We start from the raw sequence: 26,789 nt of genomic DNA, 5'->3' as shown, positions 1-26,789 counted from the left end.
GATCTGGCTTCCTCTGCCTTAGCCATCCAGTCTTCTTGGACTGTGCCAGGTTAATCACTTCAACAAAGCTCTGGTTAGTTCCTCTGTGGCAGTTCTGCACTGGTTCAACCAAATAAAGTGTGCTTCCCAAAATTTCCTTCCATCCTGGGTCTGCTTAGGATTACCCACAAGAGATATGTGCATGAGCTTAAATGTTATGGTTTGGATGTTTTGTTTTTTGTTTTGCTTTGAGACAGGGTCTTGCTATGTAGTTCAGGCTGGCCTTGAGCTCACCTTTTACCCCAGACTGGCCTTGAACTCACAGTGATCCACCTTCCTTAGCCTCCCAAGTGCTAGGATTACAGGCATGCGCCACCACATTCAGGTGGATCTTTAAATGTCCTCAAAATGTTCAAGTATTCAAAGGACAAACTTTGGGAAGGCTATTGGATTGTAGGGATTTAATTTCTTCAGATCAATCCATTGATTAAAGCATAATTTTACAGCAGGCATGGTGGCACATGCCTATAATTCCAGCACTTGGGAAACTGAGGCAAGAGGATCACGGCAAGTGTGAGTTCGAGGCCACCCTGAGCTATACAGTGAGTTTAAGGTCAACCTGAACTTCTACTGGGAGGTGACAGAAACAGGTGAGGCCTCATTAAAGGGAGTGGATCATCATGGAGGCATGACTTGAAGACTGTGCAGTCCCCAACCTGTTCCTCTCTGGCTCCCTCTGCTTCCTGGCTGCCATAGGCGAGCAGCTTTCTCTTGCCATGCCCTTCTACCATGTTGTTTCTGCCTTGCCACAGGCCTAAACATCACCAGATGCCACAGGAACACTTACCTGTCAGTACACCCTGTTCATTTCCAGCCAGATCATCTCTCACTGTTTTCAGTCTGGTCCAAATGCAGCTTTGTGGCAAAAGGTGCCAACTTCTCCTGCAGAACACCTGTATCATTGAACTTGGAAGACAGTGAGAGCTAGACCTACGCTCTAGCTTGGCCTCCAGGGCTCTATTTCACCCTTAAACTCCCTCACTCAAACCAGCTTTCTTTCCCAAATGCCAAGCTGGTGGGCCCATACCAACTTCAGGCCAACAACAAATACAGAGGTACCAGCTTTACATAGGTTTCTCTCACTGCTTCTGAGGCTATACAGGTGTAATCTCTATAAAAAATTCTTTATGTCATTCAGTGGCTCTGCCACTTTGGTCAAATCCCAAATTGATTAATCACTCTTCTGATAAAGATCTTGCACAGCTTCATATTACCATAGCTTTAAGTCCAAATACTTCCATTGATCCTCAAAGCCCTCCAAAATCTGGCCTCACCTGCTTCTTCAGCCTGACTTTCCACTGTGTCCTTCACACAGGCCAGCCCCTGTCTACATCTGTACAGCCCACACTTCCAGGTCTTTGCTCATGCTGTTCTCAGATCATACGGAAGATGAGTTTTCAAAGTCAGCTTAGACACCATCTCTTTCATGCAATTTTTCCTGATGCACTTTGAAATTGTCCTCTTTATATCCTATAGTACTTTGTCAGGACCTTTCACTTGGCATCTCTCTCATCCTGAGTTTCATTCTTGACATTTCACCAGCACGAGACCTTCTTCTGGGCAGGATGGCATAGTCTGACTTGTCTGTGGCTCCCATAGGGCTTTCCCTACAGCACATTTGCTGAACTCAGTTGTCACTTGGAAGTTCTCACATCTCCACTGTGGAATGATCCCTGTGTTGCTGAACACACTCCAGGCAGCCGTAAGTAGTCAGGGGTCTTAGTGTGGCTGTGTATGCAGAAACACACAGGGAGCAGGTGTACTTGCTGCCACAGTCCTGTATCCCAGGCAGGCAGGACTGGTTTGGATCTTGGGCTCTCTACCATGAGACAAGTCAGAAAACCAAAGGTTCCAGGCTGGTTCAGTTACTATGCCCAGCACTGTCTTATTACCACCTCCAGGAATCCCACCAGTATGTCAAACTCTAAATATCCAAAACTGAACTCAACATCTCTAACTCCAAGTGGTGTCACCATCTCAAGGAAAGGCACCATCACCCAAAGCCAGAAACATGGTGGTCATCCTAGACTTTCTCTTATATGTCACTATTTCATCAGCCACTAAGTCTAGAGCTCTTAAACCAGTCCCCTCCTTCCCACTGACACTGGGTACACCTTTTCTCACTACACTGCCCTCCAACTCTCCCCAAACCCATCCCCAACACCAGCCATCAAAATACCAATCTGGCCACCACACCCTGCTGCTCCAATCCCTCCAGTGGCTCTGTATTCCCCATATGGTAAAGAACAGATCCTATCTACCTAACTCTGCACACACACCCTCCAGACCCAGGTCTCCTGTAATCTGCACATTTCCCTGATTAAAGTAAGTGTCTCCCCTTGTTGTTCTACCCATGTTCAAATGCTGTGACCTTGAGCTATCATGTACTGGACATGTAGCATGCAGCAGGCTAGGCACTGTGCTGAGTGTTCTAAGTGCTTTACTGAGGACCAGGTCCAACAACAGGACTCTCAGGGGAGGGATGCAACATGAACACTTGTGACCGCAGAGAACACTCTCCCCAAATCGGCACTATAGCAACTCATATAATCTCTCAAGCCCCCTTTTTTTTTTTTTCAAAAGCATCTTCCAATAGCCCCTAGCTTGGTAGCTTGTGCCCCAGCCCTGTTTCTTCTTCACTGCCTTCTGTATTCTGCTGATCTAGTCTTGAATCCCAGCTATTTTAGTCCAAGTCTCTTAGTGACCTGGATCTATCCACTTTAGTGTGAAGGAATAATATTTCTGCCAAATCATTTTTTTAATTTTTTTGGTACCAGGGATCAAACTCGGGACCTTTTGCTTGCCTGGCATGCGGCAGAACCACTGAGCTAAACCCCCAGCCCCAACATTTCAGATATAGGACAGACACGTAGTCCACACCTTCACTCCTTCTCACCATTCAGTAGGACACATCCTTCTTTACTCAGTTCCCCAAAGAAGAGACGTTACTGCAGAAAATGGGAATAAAGGGACGGTTTGCTGGCTTTTGAGCTTCAGCAGCCTAGGCCCCGAAAGAATCAGAAGACTTAATGTACAGATAAAAGATTTGGGAGAAAATAACAGTAAGGTTTCCTCACCTCCAGATTAACAAATTGGGAAGGAAGGGACAGGAGGAAGAAATGTAGTAACAGTGCTAACACAATGTCCCAAAGGAAGGAGTCCTCTGCCAAGCCCCTACACAGGCCCTCAGGATAAAAAGGTGGAGCAATTTATGTCTTCTTTTTCCAAGTAAAACCCAGAGCAGAAATGGCTTCATGGTATGTCTGAGTAGCCAAGGCCTTAGAAACCTTACAGACCTCCACATGTGATACAGAAGTGGTGAGAAGAACTTCAGGACTGAAAGGGTTATGCAGAGGAAAGAAGAACCCTGCTTGAATCCAGGTGGCCTGTCTGGGCCGCTGAATAAGAATCAGATGGAATGATGGAAATCTCAGGGGACAGGTGAAGTATGGACCCTGCTGACCAGAGAGAATGCCCCCAACTTCTTAGATTATGTAAGATCTTCAGTACTCAGCTATGACCTTCATGGAAAAAGAAGAAACCCAAGTTCACGGAAGATTATTTCTGGCACTTGTGAAAAACAGAGGCACAAAATAGAAGTTACAGGATTGTAATATTTTTTATAAATCTGAAATGTATACTTGTTGGTGTAATTTCCTGGTACCTTGGCTTCCTTCTCTGGGTATCTGGGCTTCATGAGGGAGGTATGTTTCACTGCTTCAATTCTTCTCAGTATACCCATACACATACATGCTCACACATGAGTACACACACACACACACACCCCCTCAGTTATTGTAGGTTTCTCTCACTGCTGGGCCCTTTAGGAATTGAGAAAAGGCATTAGGCAGGTTTGGAAATGAACACAGGAAACAGATGAGAGAGATGAGGGTGTGTACATAATGGGGCAGAAGCCTCAGACAGTGCTCCGAGAAGCTCTTTCACGCTCGTATCACCTTTGCTATTTCCGCAGGTTCTTCTTTCCTTCCTCTCCCAAACCCTAACCCAGGGGGGAAAAAGCAGCTCAGAACCAGCACATATTTCACTGAAGACACAACAGACTCCACCTGTACCAACTCGGGATACCTGCCACCAAGCCCCAGTTCTAACTCCATCTGTCCTGAAATCCCCTGTGCCCAGCACAGAACAGCCCAGATGCTGCCTCCAGGAAGGAAGCCTGAGGCCAGAGTTGCTGAGTCTCTAGGAAAATCTGGAGACTCAATTTCTCCAAGATAGATTCCATTTCCTCTGGAAAAATGCCATGTTCCTAATAAGATTTTGTCTCCCTGGGAAGTATTTCACATCTGTAGGACGGCTCCACAACCCTGGGAAAGGCTCCATGCCCCAGAAGGTCCTGAGGGGGCTCTGTGCCATGCGTAGTTCCTTCCAGTCCTTAGAAGGATTCCATGAACACAGGTAGGTTCCCATGTCCTGGGAAAGGCTCCAGGTCCCTGAAAGAATTCAATGTCCTTGAGAAAAGCTCTAAGTCCTTCAGAAATATAGCTTGTCTCTTGTCCCCAGGAAGGCTCCTCACCCCCAGGAAGAACCCTACCAAGGGTTTATCTCCCGGGGCCTGGGCCAAAGCCCTTCTCAGCTGGCACAGATGCTGCTGACAGTGGTTCCTCCTGGACCCACAAGGCCCAGCTCCTCCTGCTCATTGATGCACAGTTGGTAACCACAGTCCCGGGCCCGGGCTCCAGACGGGACCCGATGGTCAGTCTTGGATCGAGGAGGCAGCAAGAAGCCCACACTGCCAGCGATGAGCATATGCCAAATGCTATGGATGTAGAAGTAGTTGTCCCGGGTCTCCACAAAAGCATACAGTAGGATGGCACTGCCCGCAATAAGGCTGCCTGGACACAGGTAGAAAAGCCAGCGGCGCCATGTGGGTGGGTAGCAGTGCCGACGGCGGACACTGCGTACTGTCTGGGGAAAGCAGAGAAGTGAGGCTCAGGAATGTAAGACCCTAGAACCCAAGCCAGAGCTGGTCAGTCTCAGGCTTCCCCTGAAGCCTGGTTATGACCTAAAGGCTCTTTCCAAGGCTGGAGTGGACACTGTCGAGAGTAGGTGATAGTGACAAGCCAAGCCCACCTTAAACTGAGATGGCCAGTGCCCTACACCCAAGTCTTACTCCCCGACCCAGACGTACACACACCCAGCCCTCCCCACCCTTACCCAGGCTGTGGCCAAGATCCCCAGGGCGAAGAGACTGGGTCCAAGCAGGTTCCAGAGTCCATGCCGGTCAAGCTGCAGAGCCATGGACAGCAGCATAGCCCCCAGCAAATACAGCACCTAGGGGAAGATGACTCCAGGGGCTAGACTAGTGTCAGGAGACAGTACTCCAGGGACTGCACTAGGATGGCAAGAGGCACTTGGAAAAGCCCTCAGGGAAGGGATAGTAGGGGATTTCAAATGGATCTTGGCTACAGTTGTCCCCCAGGGCCCACTCTGAACTGACCTGCTTGACCACGGGCTGTAAACGAGCCATGGCAATGACAGTGACCCACACTGACATTAATGAGCCCAGGAAATCACAGAACTGCAGCACGTCGTAGTCCATGATGCAGAAAACCACAATGCCTGGCTGGTCACAGGCATGATAGAACTAGAAGAAGAAATGACAGGTGTTGAAAGGTCTTGGGATGGAGGTCCAGGTATATGAAAGCAGAGAAAGAAGCCACAGGGATGGTGCGCTGCGGTCAGAGAAACAGAGGTCAGCAGTCACAGGTGAACAGAACTAGGAAATGCCTGACTCATTCACTCCTAAGAAAAACATGGTAGGAAGGCCTGGTCTGCTTCATTAGCCCCTATCCCTGGCCCAAGCTTTGGGGTCTGCCTCTGGCCTCTCCTGCATGTCTGAATTTCTCCTGATTGCTCAGTCTCTGAACTGGGCTTCACTCTCAGGACCTCTAAAATGGGGTGACCAGGCATCATAGAATGTCAAACTGGAAATGCAAACATATTTAAATCATCAAAGACTGGGATATTTGCACACAGGATATAATGGAACTTAACTATTCCTCTCTTATTATTTCTTAATTCTATTTTCTCTTGGAAGGAGTTATGGGATTTTGCTAAAGAGCCCTGAGAATTACTTGTGATGGTCTGAGGAGCAGAAGAGGTAATGAGACAGTGGGCTTGCAGCCAGGATGCCAGCAATAGACAAGGACCACCATATGATATGGACTTTATCTAGGCCTTTGGGGATATCGTTATAAGGACTCAAGTAGCACTGTGAAGAATATACGGCTTCATAACTGGGTTAAAGGCCCACAACCACAGTGTTTTATATATTCACTCTGATGATTTTTTATATTGGGTTTGGTTATATTCTCTTATCTCCAGATTGGCTCTTAGGAATTTGGGGTGGTCTGGGCACATGGTTTATTGGTAGAGTACTTGACTAGCATGTACAAAGCCCTGGGTTTGATCACAGGACTGAAAGAGAGATAAGAAATGAGAAAAAAACTCTCGCAAGAATTTTGGGGGGAGCTACTAAACCTGAGCCTTGTGTTTCTCATCATACTCCAGGACTTCTGGAAACTAAAATTGGATAAGAACTTTATCAATTTATGCTCACTGCCTTGGTGCAAGGAGAGCAACACAGTTCAGTGATTACACAAGGGCTCAGAGTCAGGATGAATGAGAATCTAAGCTCCATTATTTACCTTCTCCGATAAGCAAAATGTTTAACTTTCTTTCACTGACAAAAAAAAATGATAATAAAAGTGCCTACTTATTATTATAGTGCTATTGTGAAGTCTAAATTAGCAGTGTCTTGCACACACCATGCATGCACTAGATATAATTTTGCTGTTATCATTATGTGAACTATCTGGCTACATACAAAAATCAAGTATTAGGTTTGTGGCTATTTTTATATTTTTTAAATCTGCAAATGCCTGAATTATAAACCTGCTGTCTAGAACCCATGTGGCTACTCAGGTGTAGACTGTTCTGGATTTCAAGACAGGGAAGATGACTGTCATCTTGATAACTGTAATGAGACCAATAGATCTCTATATCAACTTTACTATAGAATGAAATAAGTCCAAACTAAGTAAAGAATGGGAAAGGAGTAACAATAGGGACCTGCCCCTGGAAAACTGAATGACCAATAGCTCTAAATTTTGGCCCATGTGGAAAAATAACTGGAATTACAGCAGGGCTTCAATGCCTCAAAGCTAGCAGATCTTATTCTCTTGCTTACTACCTTATTCAAGAAAGTGAATTTCATTTATTTAGTACTAGGCATTTGAGGCTCCCTCAGTGTTCCTACTGAGGAAAAGTCTTTCTCTTCAGACTGCCATGCCATTGTATCCAAATAATGAAAGAGACATCTAGCACTGAACACACTGGAGTCAATGACCAGGATGCTCGTGCCAAGCCAAGAGAAATGAATATGCTCTCCCCACATGCTCTAGGTTCCTGATACTTTAAGGTACTCTTACTAATTATGAATCACATTAGATCTTCATGAAGTCAAGTGTGGGCTGAAACAGCTGTAGCTAGAAAATTTGGTAAGTAACAGCATAAATAGCATCTGACAATAAGAAACAGTGTCCAAAATAAAAACAGAATGAAGCAATATCAGAGGGGCCTAAAAAGAGGTCCAGTCATTCAAAACTGAAGTACACTCTTTTCAGCCTGCTTAAAGGGCCACGGTCTCCCTGTGCAGTGTGGCTACAACCTATTCTTCGTCTTCAGATGAGTATCCAGGAGGACACTGTGACCCTAATTCAAAACTTCTGCCCCCCTACTTTCTCTAAGATAATAAGCAGAATTTCTGTACTCTGGACACGTCTGATCTAGTAATGCTGAATACCAGGGAAACATATTTTTTTGCGTGTGGTTTTCCTGTTGCTAAAACATTAGGAGAGTCTGAATCCATCTAAGGTGCTTTTTTGTTTTTTTGGTTTTTTTTTTTTTTACAGTGCTCATAGACAGGCACTGTATGACACAAATGCCAAGAACAGATGGCATAACAAAATCCTTAGGTGCAGAATCTGGTGGAGAAAAAAAATCTAACTAGGGGTTAGGATACAGCAGCAAACCCAATTCTCTACCCTTTCTCATAATATCTCAAATGCTTACTTGTAATATGGATTTTTCTGGTTGTGGAGGAATTAGAAAACGAAGAGAAGAAATTGTGGAGACTGTGAAATAGACATGGAGGGATTTAAAGCTATTAAATCTAATAGTGATACACACCTATAATTCCAACACTCAGGATGCTGAGGCAGGAGGATCACCATGAGCTCAGGGCCATTATGGGATACACACTAAGTTCAAGGATAACCTGAACTACATAGAGAGGCCCTATCTAAAAAGATTTTAAAAATTTAAAAACTTGAAATCTACATCAAAATGTACTCCTGGAACTGGGATTTTATATCACATTGCCACTTCCCATGACTCAGGGTAATATTTCCAAGGATTCTGACAGTCAGACTGTCTTCTTAACTGCCCAATATAAAGATGTCCTCTATCTTCCAAAAGTTCCCACAAAAAATCAAGGAGAGCCATGGGGACTGAATGGGGGAACATGCTTTCAGAGCATAGAAACAAGCATACTATCAACACAGACATCCCCAGTACAAGACAGAACGTGAGCACAGAGTAGCTCACCCTCACATCAGGAAAGAAATGATGAAGGTGAAGACTGTGCAGAGACATGTGTGAAAGTGTGCACTCCTGCCCTGGTGCAGAGAACACAGTGAAGGTGTAGGGAAGTTTCTCGGTGAATGGGCTGAGTAAAGGTCTCCTCGTAGTGTAGAGCAGCTGGAGCCCCACACTTGTTATATTAAACTGTAAACAGCTCGGGTCATTTGCCCCAAGGTGCCTTGCCTGAATTAGCACTTTCTGTGACACTTGGTAGGTTGGGAGGCACTGATGTATTAGACATGTCAAGGTAGAGACATCCCCAAACCAGTGGAGAACATGGTAAAAATGAAGCCCCACACACACCACCACCACCATCACCACCAGGAACAAGGAAGGACATGGTGAAGAGATTAAGACAAAGATGCCACTTCCTACCGTGGAGAAGAACATGGTGAAGGTGTAGACAGCAGCTTCCAGCACATAGCGGCTCCGAATGGCCAGGATCACAGGTGGCAAAAACATGAGGTTGCTCAGGCAAAGCAAAAGTGTAGACAGCAGCTGGAAGCCATAGGTGAGCGCATCGGCACTGTCGGTGCAGCCCCAGCCCCGCCACCCTGTGGGTCAGGAGGTCACAGGGTGGAGGACAGAAGGCAGACAATTCTGCCCCACCCCAAAGTGCCCAGCAAGCCAACCCCTCCAAACTACCTACAGCCCTGGAATCACATGCACCCGCTCTCTCGCCAGCCCGCTCACCAGCCTTGCACTCGCAGGCTGCATACAGGTAGTTGTGCGTGCGCAGCAGCTTGCACTGGCCATACGGCCCACAGTCGTCTACACACGGGGACAGGAAGGTGCGCAGTCGCACTTCAGCAGTCGCATTGCGGCACCGCACGAACCTAAATACACACTGGCTGTCATGGGGGCCAGGACCGTCCCTGCCTGGGCCCTGACCCTGACCCCAACCCTGATGGTGATGCTTACCGAGGCCCCACCCCACACAGGGAGCGGAGAGTCAGGAACCAGGTCCCCGTCTGCGGGAAGGGGATTCGCAGCCTCGCCACCCTGGAGGTGGCACTGACTGAGAGGAGGAAGCCAGCCAGTGACTCTGAAGAGAGACAGGAAAATGGCAGGACCAGTGAGAAGGAGGTGTGGTCAGGAACCAAGAACCCTCAGCCACCTGCTCGATTCCTGGAGACCCTGGCTGTCCTTCCTCCACATGATGCCCCAAGGCCCTGCCAGAATTCCAGCCTCACTCTTCACCCCACCTTTGGCACAGGTCACCGCTGCATCCCCCAGGCTCAAGGGCACCTCGTGAGTCAGGCATCCGAACACTGTGACATTTTCCTGGTGCAGGGAGCTCTGGGGAAGACAAGTGTGGAAATGAGGTTGTCAGATCCTTCAGATGGGCTCACCACAGCAACCCCCAGACTCCCATGCCTATCAGCCCCGGGGCCTCGCTGGACAGTCCATTCCTCCAGGTGCTCTGCAGCCAGTGCTGCCGTCTCATTTCCCTTCTTAGAACCCAAAAGCTGAAAAGCACCAGATTCTCCACAACCATAATTTCTCAACAACTGATGAGCAGGTGAGGCCAAATTCTCTACTGCTGATTCAGAAAACACTGTTCTTCAATCCTATCTTATTGGAGGAAAAGTGTTGCCAGACTTGAAATTAATTGCAGACAAACTTAAGGATCTCACTCAACTTGTTCTGACCCTTAAGGCAGGAGACCTATAAAGAAACTCATCTCTCAGGTAAAATGATCCTGGTGGTAAAGGAATGACTGAGTGATTAAATGTAGCAACCTGGCTGGAATTAAAAGAAACCACCAGATACCCACAGCAGTAAAGGTGAGGGATTGTCTACAAGAATAAAAGTAACAGATGCCATAAATTTACCTTATTCAAGAAGGATTTGAGTCAGCTTACTAACATACAAGATGGGATAAAATAAATGCATGAGAGAAATTTTAAAATCTGGATACAAAAATAAAGTCTGTCCAGCTGGTGATTTAGCTTAGTGGTTCCGCCACGTGCTTTGCAAGTGCAAGGTCCCAAGTTTGATCCCCAGTACCAAAAAAAAAAAAAGTCTGTCCATAGATGTGGCTCATATGTTTGATACTGACTTCCACGTAACCAAAGCAAAGAAGGAAATGTGATGAGTTTCCAGATTTGTGAATGTATAAGATAAAAGTTAATCAGAGGCTCCAGAGAACCACCATGTCTAACTAAAGCAGTGATCCTTAAGACATTCCAACCAGGAAGCTATGTGCTGTCATGGATCCTGTTTTCAACCACAAGAGAATTTCACACAGCTTGCTTAGCACTTCTCTCAATGCAAGACCAGCACAGTACGACTGAGTAAAAATCACCTTAGGAGACAGCCAGGGGTGGGGGTGGGGATCCTCCAGCTATGCAATTTTTGATCCATGGTGGGGGGAATCAAAATATTTGGAAGGAAAGATCAGAGTACATGTGCTGATACACTTTTCAAAATAAATCTAACAGGCTGTCTGAGGTGTGCAGCAAGAGTCATACCTTGCAAATGGCACAATGGAAACGTTCATTAGAGTGAATGGGCAGAATGCAGAGAGGGAGGGGACCAGCAGCATAGCTCAGAGGTGCAGCATGTGCCTAGCATGCACAAGCTCCCAGTTCAATCCCCAGTGCTACAAAGAATGGATAAAATAGCACACATAGAGGGAGGGAGTGAGGAGCTGCAGTGGGGCTAGATCTCTAATCTCAGGGTGGGTGCGGCTGGTCTCTGATTCAGCCTCTACAGTTTCAAGGTCAAATTTAGACTTTTGCGTCATTGCCCAAAGGCATGGCAATAAGCAAACGCAAAATACAATCTCAGCCAGGACAGAATTAGAGAGAATCTGAGTATGAAAATAAGGAATGTCTTCAGGTTAAAGAACCAGATCTGGGGCCAGGGATTTAGCTCAGTGGCACCCCGGCTGCCGCCAAGTGCAAGGTCCTGAGTTAGATCCCCAGTACCAAAAAACAAAAGAAAACCAGATCTGTCCTGATAAGCAGCAACACTGGAAAAGGAAAACCAGATCTGTCCTGATAAGCAGCAACACTGGAAAAGTTCTGGGTCAAGTCCCATAAAAAGTCACAGACCAGCCCTCAGGTTGGCTAAGGGTAAGTAGTACCTGACCTCCAAGCTGAAGCACAGTGGAGTTAAAAGGATCCTTGGCAGAGGGAACAGCACACAGGTTAGAGCAAAGTCAAGATGAGGATCATCTCTAAGGGCCCAACACAGGACTCCACCCTCTTCCCAATGTTAGTGCTGATAGTAATGACTCAGAGGTACAGAAAGGTGGCTTTGCAAAAGGGGAGAAGACCCAGGGCCCTAACCAATACTAGGCAATACCACGAGGGTGGGCATAAATTCTCCCATTCAGATTCAAAAATTCAGTGCAAAGAAAAGATGAGAACTGGCAGCAGTTCACAAACTCAACACATCAAATTGTTTATTCCCCTGATTATAGCTAGACACACAAAGCAGTTAGTATGGAGACAGGCTGGGAGAATGTATGCCAAAGTTAAATAGTTGTGTTTGGGCAATGTTTTCCCCTTCTGCCCAGAGCTTTTATGTGATGATCCTGTTGCTTTTATGATTTAAAAAAATATATGTAAGTATTCTAAAGAAAGTAAAATCGAAGGAAGGGAAAAGACTCAGGGACTTTAGTGTACCAGAAGCCACAGATGATCCCATAATAAAATGTACCAACTAAAAGAGGTCATTTGGTCTCAGGCTGCACAAATGCAGGGCTTGTCTGCCACCCTGGGAAGACCACCTCAGATCATTTATTTCAGACATGATGACCAGCATAAGGATGAACAGAGGAGACAAAGGCAAGTAACAAGAGGTCCCAAGACACCCAGAATGTTTCCGCTTTGGGGCATTCAGAGAGAAACATCTGAAGGGCTGTTACCAAAGGATAGGGCTATAGTGAACACACCGCCCTCAGGCCAGATGTTAGTAACAGGAAACTGTGCAGAGAGAGAAAGGCAGCCTACGAGAACTCTACTTTCTGCTCACTTTTTCTGTAACTCTAAACTGCTCAAAAAAGTAAATTAATTTAAAGACAAAGGGATAGGGATAGATTTGCTGAATATGGCTTCTGGGCAAAACAAAAACTCAGTAGGTTGGAATTCTTGGAAATGTATTTTGATGTAGAGTTAGCAACAACATACATGACTGCATGGCCTCAAGAGGTGGTGAACTCATTCAGAAAAAGTGAACAGCTGCCATTGAGAGGGGCCCTTTGAGTGGGAAGGCAGCCTACAGCACTGTGGATACCCCAAGCACCCAAGTCACCCTGGCTGACCCAATCCACTCACCGCACAGTCGATATTCAGAGTATGCCTATTGACCAGAACTGGACTAAGACATGGTCCCTAACTAGAAGGATAGGTAGAAGCACCCTAGGTAGGGTTCCTGAAGGACATGAGGCCTCCACACACCTGACAACTTCTCCTGTGAGCTCCCCCAAAGGACAACCACCCAGCAATCCTCAAAGAGTACCGCATTGAGCTGGAGCTCCAGGCTGAGGACACCTCCACTGTCCAGTACTGGCAACAGCCTCAGGGCAAACACAGCTGGGCGCTCAGGAGGAAGGGCCACACTTGGGCCAAAGAAGATGTAGAAGTGGACAGAGAAGGTGTCCAGTTCATTGCGCAGAGTTGGGCGCACTGGCCAGCAGTGCTCAGGTGGAGATGTGGCCCCAGGTGCCTCCACAGAGGTCCCCAGGGATGGTGGCTCTGGGGGCAGTGGCTGGTTCCCCAGTGACTGGGGCATGTTCATGGCAGCTCCAGGGACCAGGGCACGGGAAAGACTGGGCTGTGGGCATTCTGTGAAGAAAGGAAACCAGATCTCAGGCCTGTAGTCTTCATATCCCTACCATAAACAAAAACTGAGCCAGACAGTATTTATCAAAGGGTAAGAACTGGAACATGATGTTCCTAGGGAATGTGACATATCCAAGAACACAGGGTAGGGCCCAGGGGTTTCCTAATGATCACAACTAACAGAATATCATGTTGGACAGAATCAAGGTCGTCTGTCCCTCCCTCAGCGCAGTAAAGACACTGTTAAAGTTTTCAACTGTTAACTGTCAATGCCGCTGTGTGAACTAACTGTCTGAGACAACGAAGTGTAACAGACTGTCTCACTGATTTACATAGAGAAGGACAATGTCCCAGAGGTTTTGGCTATCCTTGCCTAGCTCAGGAAACTGAAAGAAATATTAAATCACGGAAGATAACAAGAGCCTTTATTTGTCCCAAGTCAAGTACAAACAATGATCTGAAGACTGTCCAAAGACTTTGAACTCCAATTGGGGTGGGGGCCTTCAGGGTGTACAAAGGAGCCCGAGTGCGATAGAGGAAATTATAGCAATAAGGCAGAGAATCACCAAACACAGCCACCTAGGTCACTTCCCGGCACAGATGTCCGCAAAGGCTGGGTGACTGGGACAGATTTGAGGGTTCTGACCTTGCAATCGTACACATAGCTGGAAGCGGATGGTCCTGCCAGGGCCCCGGGATGGTGTCTCCACTCGCATGTAGACCCAGTGCCCCCAGGGTGGCAAGGCCAGCTCCAGCTGGCACACAGAGGTACCTCCACAGGCCACAGAGCTTGAGTTGTGCAGGGGTGGGGCCTTGGGACGTAGGCGAAGTGTCAGGGGGCAGGCAGACACCCCTCGGCCCCCCACACACACCAGCTGCGCGGAAACCCTGTAAGTGAAACTGGGCACAAAGACCCTGGGCAGAGGAGAGGTTGGGGGCAAGAAAGGACAGAGAGGTGAGGACACCAAAAGGAGGGAAACATGAGGAAGAAGTGGGTGAGGAGAGGGTAGGGGACAGGAGAACAGATGGTTTTTTCAGGTCTTTCCCTCTGTGCTAGGAGAGAGGCAACCCACCCTGGGGGCTCTGGGTCCCAAGTTCAATTTTGCAGGACCAGACAGGTGGGTGAGAAGTCAAAAGAGAACACTGCCACCTGTTTAAGACAAGGAAAGGAAGAGGGAAGGACCAAGCTTAATAGGTATTTGACTTACTTGTACAGGGCTGAATGATTGTGGGAAGAGAGGGTTTGCTCTGAGGGACGGCCAGGAACCAACACAGCCACATCCAGCAAACGACGGACAATCAGTTGCGGCTGAAGGAGGTACTGACATTCATCCTGGAGACCCTGAGACAAAGCAGGAATGGCAGGAGGAGGAGAGACCCCAGGGTGCTACTAAAACAAGGCTAACCAAACCTAGTCCATGGGCTGGGGAGAAACCCCTCTACCCTTTTGACCCCAGGTCTCTGACTAGGGTCTCATCTAGCTTTGGATCCTTCCTGCCAGAGAAGTCATTTCTGATCACTTGTCTTATCTAGATCTGCCAGGTCTGCTGTTATCATCCGCACTGACCAAGGTCTGGGGAATCAGGCCCTGCTTGCCCTTTCTCCCAATCCAGCCCCTCCTCCTGAGCATCCCAGGTCAACCCCACTTGACCTTAACCTTCAAACCACCCCCTTCCCCACCAGAGCCCGAGCTCTGCTACAGGAGTTAGAAAGCTCCTTCAAAGCCTCCAATCCATGCCCCCATCTAATCTTCACCGTTATGTCCCACTTTGTCCCTTTCACATGTTTGCGCAGCCTCTGCTTCAATACACCCAGTGAGCGCTACTGGCACCTCCCTGACAGCATTCCAGACTACCAACTTAAGAACAGGAATCTTGTCTTATTTTATTTTTGTCCCTCCATACACAGGGTTTAATACAATGTGTAAAACTCATGATGAATAAGTTTAAAATGAACAGACAAGTGAACCAGCCTAGCAGGGGGCAACTCTGACATTTATAAAGCCAAAAACTGTCATCTCTGTTGCCCTCCCACCATTCTGCTTCCTTGGTCTCAGACTGTTTCATCTGTTTTGTTTTTTTTGTTTGTTTTGTTTTGTTGTTTTCTGAGACAGGATCTCACTATGTAGTTGAGACTGACCTGGAACTCACTATGTAGCCCAGGCTGATCTCGAACTCACAGCGATCCTCCTGCCTCAGCCTCCCGAGTGCTGGGATTACAGGCATGCACCCCACGCCTGGCTCAGACTGTTTCTTCGGACAGTGGAGGACAACGTCATATCTCCCTAGCTTCCCTTGTCCTGGACAAACTTAGGTGCCCCTTCCATGCAGCATTATGAACACTATCTCCAACCTCAGAGACCCATTGTTCTTCAGTGAGCAAAGTATCATTTCTTACAGTTCCTCTTATGCAGCATTTGCAACTACATAAGCCTATAAACCAAACAGTTATGAGGCAAAGGGGTCCCCTAATTAGGGTTCTCTAATGTGGAAAAAAAGGCCTTTGGGCTGGCCTAATAAACTAAAGGTTATGACTCATTTTTGTCATTATTCTGACCAAGAGATACTTCCAAGCCTTGTTCTGGGACAAAAGTTCCAGGCATGACATCTCACTGAGATCCATGTCATGGAACAAGCCAGCCAAAACACTGACTTCCAGTAAAGCTCCATCAGGTTGGAAGGAGGCCTTGAGAGAGGCCAAGCTCGGAGATCTCATTACCCTCTTCCTGGAACCATTCTGTGCCTTCTTATCATTGCATCTCCAGTGCCTAGCTTACCATCTGGTGCTGAAAAAATAGCTGTTGAATTAAAAAAATACATGTCAAGAAAAAGTATCCTTTGGAGAGCTCCTGAACAAGCCTCGCTGCTTGAAAACTTCCATCTCTGATATCCAAAGCAGAAATCCCTCATCTAACATGTCAAATCCAAGCACAAGAAATACTCTCACATGGCATTTCAGCAACCTCATTGCTAAGGTAGAAATCACCACAACAATATTAGAGTGAATGAGTCCCAAGGTGGGGGAGGAGGATATATGCTCAGGACATGGCCTATTTCCTTGCTAGATAGTCCTAGGAGAAGAAACACTGTTCCACATTTTACTGCTGTTGGCTTCAGTAAAGTATCAGAAGATGTGAAGCCTCTGGTTATGATGTGCTCTTTCCCTCAACTATCAATGCAGAAGCCAACTGTAAGAGTCCAAACTGAGTCAACAGCAAAGCCATCAGCAGCCATGGAAGGAACAGAGCCAAAACAAGGAAGCTCAAGAAACCAGACGGCCAAAAGTAAGAAGTGGACAGGAAACAGTCTGAAAGATCCTGGAAGATCTGTGGAAGGCAAAGTAGATGAATTCTGAAGGGGCTGGGTTTCTTTGAAAAACTAAAGATTCTCCATCAGAATAGCCCAGTGCCCAGTTCCCATGCCAGAGTCAGCACCAACCAGTATGGAAGTAAATAAGGGCAAGAGCGGAAGCAGAGACCATTCAAGAGGTTACTGTGGTGGCCAAGCAGAAAGCTGAGGGAAGGTGTGCTCCAAGTGAAATTGAGAAAAGTAAATGCATCCAGAGCATGTGTTAGAATTAGAGTCAACAAGACACTTTATGGATTGGTTGTGATAGAATATGGGGGAAATGAATCAAGAATGATACCTAGGGCCAGGGATTTAGCTCAGTGGTTTTGCTGCCTGCCTCATAAGTGCAAGGTCCCGAATTCGATACCCAGTACCAAAAAAAAAAAAGAATGACACCTAAATTTGGGCTTTAGAAACTGGTGAAGGACAATGCTGTTCACTGAGAAAAAGATAACAAGAGAGAAAAAGAGCCTTAGAAATGAGAATCAAAGAGGTTTCTTGGGGGGATTTTTTTGTTTTTTTTTTACTTTTAGTTATGATTTGCACGTACTAAGCTTGAGACATTTCTCAGATAACCAACTGGAAATGCCAAGCAGCTGGACATAAAATTTGATATTCGAAGAAATCAGGACTGGCTGACTATTCTTAGAAGGCATTAACTCATAGATAGTATTTAAAATAATTGTGCTAGAGAGACTAACCAAGAGAATGGAAAAATAAAAAGGAATTGTTCCAGGACCAAACATTAAGTCCCAACACAGAGATCAAGCAGAAGATAAGCCAGGAAAGGAGACAGAAAAGGAGTGGGAAATGGGCAGGAGAATCAGCACGATGCTGTAAACTCACAAAGGCCAAGAGAAGAGAATGTTTCAGGAACTAAAAGGTAATTTAAGGAAGTAGTTAATAACTAGCTTCTAGTTAACTCTGAGGAGGGGAATGGGGAACTAGAAGGAGAAGAGAAGAAGAAGACTTACTTTTTACTTTATGCCTTTTGTACTTTTCAAATGCTGAGTCAGGTGCATATATTACCTATTTGAAATATAAATAAAATAACTTAGGAGGAGGAAGAAAAACAGAAGAGGTACTGTTAGCAGATTTTAACCACTTCAGTTGAGACATTACTGAGTCCTAGTTGCTGGATTTAATAAAATCCTTCCTTCTGTATAATTTGCTTCTTTGTTTTCCTTCTAGTTGTTTTCATTATTTTACCTACTTTTATTCACTTTCAAATCTTAGACCTGGGAAGAGAAAGTCTCGGAGAACTTGTGCCCAGGTACTTAGGAGAACTTTCTCCTTATGTCAGCTGTGCACCCACTGAGATACACAAACCAAAGGCCAGCTTAGAATAAACACATACTCCAAGACAGAAAAGGCAAGGAGTTGGGGAGGGGGGTGAAAGAAAGAAGAGGACAAGATATGGTATCACTTTGGGACCTAAGTTTGAGAAGAGTGATAGAAAGGCAACAAACTATGTGGCAGGACTGTGTAGGGTGCTAGGAATATATAGTGAATAACACAGACATAGACTCTGGCAGTGTGTGGGACTGGAGCTGCTTGGACCAGATAAGTCACTTCCCTCTTCACATTTATCAGGCACCCTATTACTCTCAGGATACAGGTTAAACTTCTAGGCCTTTCATGATCTGGCCTCCACTTACCCCAACACCTAGCCTACACTGACCCCCGTTCAGTTCTCCCTTCTGAGCTTTGGCTCCACTACCTGAAATGCCTTTCCCTACATCTTTTATCCACAGGCCTCACTTCCTACTCTACTACAAGCTGAGTTAGCCATCTCTCCTTTACCCTCTTAAGACATCTCCTGTATCTCACCAGTAAACATCTTATTTACCTCAGTGTTCCCCACCCCAAACTAAAGCCTAACACAAAGTAAGTGCTAAAAGACTAAGAAATAAAGGGAGATCTGAGCTCATTCAAAGTTTTGAAGGGCCCTGCCTTCTTATTGCTGGGACTCTTCAGGCCCCATCAAGGCTGTTCCTGAAATCACATAACTATATTTGTCAAGCCTCACAGGAAATCAAAATAACTATGGTGAAAAATAACTCAAATTGAGAAGATGGAGGAATGCTCTGGACAATGAACCCAGAAGATTTGAACCCTAAGATTTGAATATGGGAAACTGGCCAGGTCTGGAGGGCTTATGAATCTTTAAAGCCCCACAGAAAATTCCAGGAGGTAATCAAATTCTTAGCAGGACCATATACAAGATCCTTGCCTCATCAACTTCTAGAACAGATCTGGCTAAAGCAATATATCTTCATGGTATCCAGACCTGCTGCTATCATGGGCAAGTAGAACTGTGCCCTCTTCTCCCTAGTCTCACCCCTGGGCGTTCTTTGGGTTAGGGCTCCAATCCCACTATCAAGTCTCCCAGGCCCCACTTGCTATATCTACAAGCAAAAGGGCATGTCAGACCTGATCTTTTCTCACTGTCCAACTCCCTTTGGTGTGGCACTTTGAATCAGGCTTTAGGTTCTGGTCAGCTTTTCTTTGAACTGCTATCTGTTGTCCCAATCTGACCAATTATAAACAACTTTGACCATTTCCATTATCTTAGCCCAGAAGCAAGCCCCAGGTTCCTCCTGCTCACCTAGAAAGGTTGTGGGATAAAACCCTGCTAAAGAGTTCTCCCTGTCAGTTCTCACAGAGTCAAGGATCAGAATTGGGATCAGGGGCCAGGGATTTAGCTCAGTGGTTCTACTGCCTGCCTCACAAGAGCAAGGACCCAAGTTCAATCCTCGATACAAAAAAAAAAAAAACAGAATTGGGATCAGAGGCAGGCTCTTTGAGATTTAGCCAAAGACTTATGAAGACATTCTTCCTAGTAAAAAACAAAAGAACTCTTAGTTCTGATGTGAGTCAAGGTCCATCTAAAGCCCAGACCCTTTTCCAGGTGAGTTCCCACCATGATCTAGTCAGAAATGCTCCCAAGCCCTCTTGCACATCACTCTTGGGAGAAACAGGCCTATCACTGAGTCCTCCAGAGGCCACCTGCATCCTAGTTCACATCACTGCCAACAGCAGGTCCAATGCATTTGTCCCTGTGCAAATCACAGCTCAGTCAAAGGCATTTCAGCACCTACTCTGAACCCTGGGCTTCAGCAGCAAGAGAAGTGAGTCTAACACAGTCCCAGAGTCCCTGCCCTCAAGGAAATGAACCTGGAGAGAGGTCACAGAATCAAATCTTCACCTGTTTGGGAATTTCTGCTCTTCTCAATTCTCAATAACCAAACTCCACTAGCTCCCTTCTTCTAAACACACTGTTCTTTAAATCTTTGCTCTGCTCATCTTTGGCCCTTCACTCTTACCACAGGCCCCACACCCATGACCCCCTCACTCTGACAATGTCCTGTCCATCTTACACTCCCTCTCCTTTAATGAATGAGAGTAGGAAAGCCATAGATCCTCTCATGCAAGGAGGAAGCCCAGCCTGTCGAAACACAAGAACGGCAAGAATACATTGTGGAATTTCCTTTCCCTCCAAGCCAGAGAAGTATTCTGACCTTTGGACTTTAATAATCTCTACTCTGTGAATTAAGTGCTGTGATTTAGAGGAAAGGGAGGCAGCAGTCAGGATGGACACCAGCTTCCCAAAGCCTCCTTTTAACAGGAAAGGGCTTCTCTTATGATTTGCCATAGAAGAACTATCTGAAACAATGAAGGAAGAGGAATGGAATAGAGACTGGGCTGTGAACTAAGAGTTCAGAGATAACCTCAACAAAATGTAGAACAATACCAGTACAGGTTTTGCGTAGATTTGAACAGAACCTGGTTAGCTTCTAATAACCTTGATTAACCCTCGTGGTTTCCTAAAGGAAGGGATGCTTTCCTATAGGAAGGACCAGAACCTTGGGACTTTGCCTTCAGCATACTGAAATCACTACGTCTTGCTTTTTTTTTTTTTTTTTTTCTTCCGGGGGTCCGAACTTTGGCCCCTTTGTTTGCAAGGCAGGGGGGGGAACCCCTGGGCTAAACCCCCCCCCCCCTTTTTTTTTTTTTTTTTTTTTTGTACCAGGGATTAAACACAGGACCTTGCACTTACAAGGTGCAGTGCCAATGAGCTAAATCCCCAGCTCACCCTATGTCCTTGTAAGGCTACCATGTTGCCTTCTACAGACCATTCCACCAGATGACCTGCTGGCCTTTAGCCATGCTCCATACCAGCCACCTTACGCCTACCCTGGAATAAGGCTGGGGTGCCAGATAGTCTGTGGGGCAATTCAGCAGAGTTGTAGAGGCAACTCTGACTCTTCCTACCCTAGGCAACATCAACCCACCTTGACAGAGATGTGGCCATGAGCCTGAGGAAGGTGAGCAGCCAAGAACCAGTCTCCTGGCAAGGGGCTGCTGACATTAAAGATGCCTGAGGTACGGTTAGGCAGTGTCCAACTGAGGGTCAGTGAGAAAACCCCAGGCACAGCAGTGTCCCCTGGGAAGTGGGTGTGCAGGGGATTGATGACAGGAGGTGCCCCAGACCGGAAATACCTACAGGACCAGAATTAGGGGAGAAGAAAAGCAGGCAATATGGTGAGAGATACAAAATGGGGGAAAGAAAGAGAACAGTCAATTATCCCCAGTAAAATAAGTGGATTCCCTAGAGTGACATATAACAAAGTGGTTCCTGGTCAGGTTCAGGAGATAAGGAGTGAGAGGTCAATTCAGGCACCTGCAGCTATACAAAAGTAGTGAGGAAGAGGTCAGGTGACGTAGGCAACAGCCCCCATTCAGTCACACTTCAATCTAGATAAGGGTCAAGGTTAGGGCCAGGAAATCAACTTAGATACTTATAAGTCACAATTTAATTTAGAAAGTGACCTGGAATTGGATTGGGGGTTAAGGGGTAACTAAGACACTCACACAGTCACACTTTGGTCTGGGCAGTGGTCTCCAAAGGTTCCCCCCTGCTCCTTGAAGATGATGAGGTTCCACACAGCCAGGAACGTGTCCTCTGGAACATGGAAGTGAAAGAGCTCTGTGCTGGCAAAGGAGCGGAAAGGACTTAACTTGCGGGGTGAGCAGGTGGAGTAATCAGTCAGGAAAAGGCCTCCTGGAAAGTGAGAGAAAAAGGAGCAGGATAAGGAAGAAGACATTTTCCTTAGGTAACAGGCATGCCATTCTCCTTCACAAATAGTACGGACTCCACAAACACTCTCTTCCCAACCAGGAACTGGGTTCCTGCTGCCCTAGCCAGCATCTAGTTTAGCCTTTACAGAAACTTTATTTTTTAAAAAAACCTAATTATAAAGGTAAGGAAACTGAGGCTCAAATGTAAACTAAACAGAGAATTCAGAATCATGACCTTTTATATGACCTCCAGCTGCCCTGCTCCCTCATTTAGGAGCCATCGCTCTCCTCTTACCAAGCCTAACAAAATAGACATGTGGAAGTGTGTTCGTGTGTGTGTGTGTGTGTGTTCGGCATGGACTCTTAAGCCACTGAGCAGGCTAGAACTCTACCTGTGGGGCTTGGGAGTCAGCATAGAACTCTGTAACTTGTTTATTTTCAGCCTCTTTCTGTTCCCTGGTGGTTAGAAGCAGTAAAAACCCTCAGAAGCGTCACAAGAGCTTTCTATATACTGGCTAGATACGGGGGGAGGGGGGGTGTAAGGCTGAAAGGGGCCTGCTTGGGTGGCAGAGGCAAGAACAGGAGCTATCAGGTCACCACAACAGTGCACAGGAAGAGTCATCAGGACCTCTAGGGTCAAAATGAACACTGAGGGGCATTTCTGCAAGGGAGCCCCAGTGAGGCAGTCATTTGGAACCCAGTGGAATCTCAAACCACTTGGGAATATTTGGAGCTGGCCAAAGTGGGAGTTTGGATGTGAACAGCAAAGGTATGCACTAGTCAGGCAAACACGTGGGAACTGTGACAGCTGGTGTGAGAGTAACGCAGTAACTAGCTCAGCAGGACAGGAAAGAAGGCCCCAGAAGGCAGGCAAGGTTCTCTGGAATAAAGCCCTGAGGACTCTGACTGCTTGGAGACTTCAGACCAGTCTCTGGAGAAGCCCAGGAACATGCCTTCAGACAGATGAGGAGGTGGAAAACTCAGGTATCTTCAGGACAGAGTAAGGACATGGAGAGGGAGACTCTGGAGGGGAGTTTTCAGCCAAGCAGGAAATACCCACAGGGCTTACCTAGTCTGATGATCTCCCTCTCCGAAGATGGGAGACATAACTCCAAAAAATATGTGTTTGAAATAACAGAGACACCTGGTAAAGGATGGCTGCTGAAGGAGACAACACTGGTTGAGGTTGGCCCCACTAAACTGGGGTAACTTCAAGTCATGCTCCAGAGAGCTGCCCTATATGAGTGGAGACCACTCAGCCTCACTGGCCTGTGCTTTTCCTCAAAGGATATGGTTGCATCCACGAGCTGACTGATCTTTCTGGTTCCAACCATATGATCAGTTTCAACAGTAAGCAGAGAAGACCTGCTAACTCGCAAGCTGAGCACTGCTCAGGAATCCAGAAAGGATCAACACAGCAACAGAGGAAATGTATCTATGAAAGATGAAGGGCAACAGGACCAGCTGATGGGGAAGATAGGTTCTCCTGGGGCCCAGCCTGTGACAAATAGAAAGACAAATGTCAAGAGCTGAACAGCCCAGATACCATTGTTATAAAAAAATTTTTTTTAATTTTAAAAATAAGAGTTCTGGAGCGCTCTCTGCTGGCCATAAGGAAGAGTTGCTCCTCCTCAAAATGTAGCTCATTTCATAAACCATGGCTATTGTTAGGAGACATGTACTGAGGTCAGTCCCTCAGTACAGATCCTCAGAGAGCTAACATGAACAGCAGCTAACGACCATTGGGAAACATAGACAGACAAGCACAAGATCACTGAGATTCAAAGAACCATGGCATGGCCTAAAGAACTGGGGAACTAGTTAAGCTATTCCCAAAGTGGCAGGGTCTACAGACACAGAATATGCTGACAAAGGAAAAGAGTGAGCATCAGCTGGGAATGCTGGAACATATATGATGTTCTGGGAGCAGATGCCTGAGAAACGGTCCATAGCCCACTTACTCCAAGCTTTGATTTAGGGTTTGAACAGGGACTACCAGAGAGCTATGTCCAAAGAAAGAACAAGCAAAGTCCTAGCCAAGCTCAGACGAAACTGCTGTAGTGTCCTAATTATTTCTATGATGAAGCTAAGTGGCTCACCCCACTATACAAAACACAGACAGAGAGAGACAGAGAGACAGATGCTGGCCCTGCTCCTGATAGCACTAGATAGAACAAAAAAACATTACATGGAATGGCAAGGCATCCCAGGGTTATCAACCATAGGCAGCTAAACCCACAGATCAGGGATAGGACCGGAAAACCCAGAAAGAGGTTTATATTCCTGAAATGAGAATGAAGCCAACATTAAAGATTTGTTCAAACCTGTGCTGTGATGGTCCTATGATACTGCCCACTACTCCTCAGGTAAAATCCATCACCACCATTAGGTCACAGCACTGATTAACAGTACTAAGGGAAACCCTGCCTGCAGTTGGACCTATACACTGCTCTTTTCCAACTTCATTATAATTCTCTCCAAAGCATCAAATCTGCTTCTGGTTAACTATCTTTATCTACAACTTTCAGGTCTGTATATTTTGTGACTTCTCCTCTTTCCAGGCCAGTGTTTGCTCAATGGGCTCATGAATAAAGAAGCCACCACAGTGGTACAGACAGAAGCTACATATTGGCCTAATTAGTATGGATTCCCCTCACCAAAACTGAAAACCTGACAGGCTACTGCCTCTTCTGAGTTCCCAATTTGTCAGCAGTAGTAGTAAACACTGAAATTCCCCTCACTCTATGGTTTCTTCCTTTTGGGAGATTGGCTAGAGATGGATGGGTTACTTCTATATGAGGGGAGAGGCACCCAACACTGCCTTCAACATAGGAACTATCCACTTCTGAACAGAACATATAATTAGCAGGCAAAGCTGAAGAAGAATGTGCCCGAACCACAAATGCCCTCACCCTTACACAGCAATATCGGAACTCAGAAAACACATTAGCTCACATGCACCCCACACAGTACACATGCCTGATTTACCAACACACAAGCATGTGCACACACTGCACAGGCCAGAATTCGCATGGGTCTTTCAACACAGTGGCAAAAAAGCACCCAGACATCTCTGTAGAGGCTGTGACCTCTGGTGTGCACTGATCTTCTCAAGCTTTTACACTGAACTAGGCCCACTGAGCTCAATGAAACCCAGCCCAACCCCAGTTGCTCTATTAGTTCTTACTGCCAATGGCTCAGTAGGGCACATCTTTATCCTATCTAGACTGTGCCCAGCATAGGAGGCTGAACTATGAAGACCACAGTCACTGCACAATGAGGTCATCAGTTGTTTGACACATACCCTGCCCTCCTCCCTCATTCTACCCACTGAGGAGGTGGGCTTCTCCCACTTCTAGCCAAGTGACTTTCTGGACTGGATGGTGACACCTGGCAAGTGGGAAACAGTTTGTAGACAAAGCTCCCTATGGGTGACTAGAGAGAAAAGAAACAGCTTTGGGTCTTTCCCCACTTGGGTCCGGTTTTTTACTGTGTATAACTGGGGTGGGAGTGGGGGTATAGGAGAGGAGTTAGGAAACCACTTTTCTAGCTCCAGCACTATCATTTATATATGGTATGACCTTAAACAAATTGCTCCCTCAGTGAACCTCAATTTCCCTATCTGTAAAATGACCTTTGCAGTACAACTCTGATCTAAAAGTATCAGGAATTATTCATAGGCAAAATCAAGCTTGTTTGGAAAAAAGAAAAGTCATTTCAAGAAGAAAAGTCATGCCAGGCGTGGTGGCGTATGCCTGTAATCCCAGCACTCGGGAGGCTGAGGCAGGATCATTGCTGGGAGTTCGAGACCAGCCTGGGCTACATAGTGAGTTCCAGGTCAGACTCAACTACATAGTGAGACCCTGTGTCAAACCTCCCCCCAAAAAGTCATTATAATTTGACTACTATTCTATATCCATCTGTTTGCTACATGTTATCTTCAAACTATACCCTATTTGATATGCATTGCCCAATCTCTCAAAGGTTTATACCATATCTTCCTAGACTGGACTAGAGGCTTCTTGGTGTGGGCCTACGTCTCCCCAAGCAAACTTTAGGAACAGAAGGACCAAAGCCCTCAAAACTTCCCTAGAAAACCAGAGTCAAGTGGGGTCATGATGGACACCAGGAAACAAAATAAAGGCTCTATCCTAGAGTCTGTTGATCACCTCAACCCACCACCACCACCACCACCACCCCGCACACGCACATACGCACCCTGTACCACTCTTGATGTTGCCGATTCCTCTGTTGTGTAAGATCTCTCTACTCCTTCTTTCTCCCCGTCCTTCCTATTGATCTAGCTCTCCAGGTGCCACCTCTCCTGAACCTTTCCAGCCCTCCCCTCCCTGCTAGAACCCCTCCTTCTCTCAGTCTCTCTTGCTTCTGCACTCACCAGCCCCCGGGCCAAGGACAGAGAACAGCAACAGCAGCAATAGGGCTGGCGGCAGCTGGAGCCCAGACCTGAGTCGAGGCTGGGAGAGGGGCAGAGTATGAGAGAGGCGGGGGGCCAGTGGAAGAGTTGAGGGCAAACACAGAGATGAGGGTAAAGGCTGAGATAAGGGGTTGGGCTGGGCCGAGCACTGAGGCTTGAACAAGGACAGAGAGTGTGGTGGAAGGAGGGTCTGTGAAGGGGAACGGAGCCAGAGTCGGGCTTGGGCCAGGGGTTTAAGCAAAAGCTGGGAATGAGGTGGGGACAAAGGCTGGGCAGGAATTTGTGACAGGGGGTGGAATACGGGCTGAGGTGAGGACGGGGACCAGGCCAACGACCTGGACTGAATAGGGGGCCTGGATTGGAACCTGAACCTGGGCATTCGCAGGGACCCAGGCAGGGGCTGGGACAGATTGGGGAAGCGGGGCAAGG

The 26,789-nt window shown here is 46.7% G+C and overlaps 1 protein-coding gene across 18 annotated transcripts in view; it reads right to left on the bottom strand.

Annotated features, from left to right (window-relative positions):
• Tmem8b (transmembrane protein 8B) overlaps window positions 1-26,789 on the bottom strand; it is a 78,929-nt gene that overhangs the window by 43,302 nt on the left and 8,838 nt on the right. For 4 of the 18 annotated variants that reach the window (XR_004515428.1, XR_004515430.1, XR_004515431.1 and 1 more), the window contains exons 1-13: window positions 26,322-26,783; window positions 21,719-21,908; window positions 21,139-21,346; window positions 14,705-14,838; window positions 14,143-14,411; window positions 13,174-13,499; window positions 9,909-10,002; window positions 9,625-9,748; window positions 9,397-9,539; window positions 9,079-9,257; window positions 5,498-5,644; window positions 5,215-5,331; window positions 827-4,961 (exon numbers count right to left, since the gene is read on the bottom strand). Coding sequence is in view for 1 of the 18 variants with exons in the window: in XM_033759279.1 (XP_033615170.1) it covers window positions 4,599-4,961; window positions 5,215-5,331; window positions 5,498-5,644; window positions 9,079-9,257; window positions 9,397-9,539; window positions 9,625-9,748; window positions 9,909-10,002; window positions 13,174-13,499; window positions 14,143-14,411; window positions 14,705-14,838; window positions 21,139-21,346; window positions 21,719-21,908; window positions 26,322-26,739 (2,712 nt within the window). In the remaining 17 variants the exon portion in view is untranslated. The other 14 variants (XR_004515439.1, XM_033759279.1, XR_004515432.1 and 11 more) reach the window with 14 other exon arrangements.

Source organism: Fukomys damarensis, unplaced genomic scaffold (assembly GCF_012274545.1).
Source record: "Fukomys damarensis isolate Sample0158 unplaced genomic scaffold, DMR_v1.0_HiC HiC_scaffold_36, whole genome shotgun sequence".
Taxonomy (NCBI): domain Eukaryota; kingdom Metazoa; phylum Chordata; class Mammalia; order Rodentia; family Bathyergidae; genus Fukomys; species Fukomys damarensis.
The sequence above is the reverse complement of the archived record's forward strand: the minus strand, read 5'-3'. Positions and strand labels throughout refer to the sequence as shown.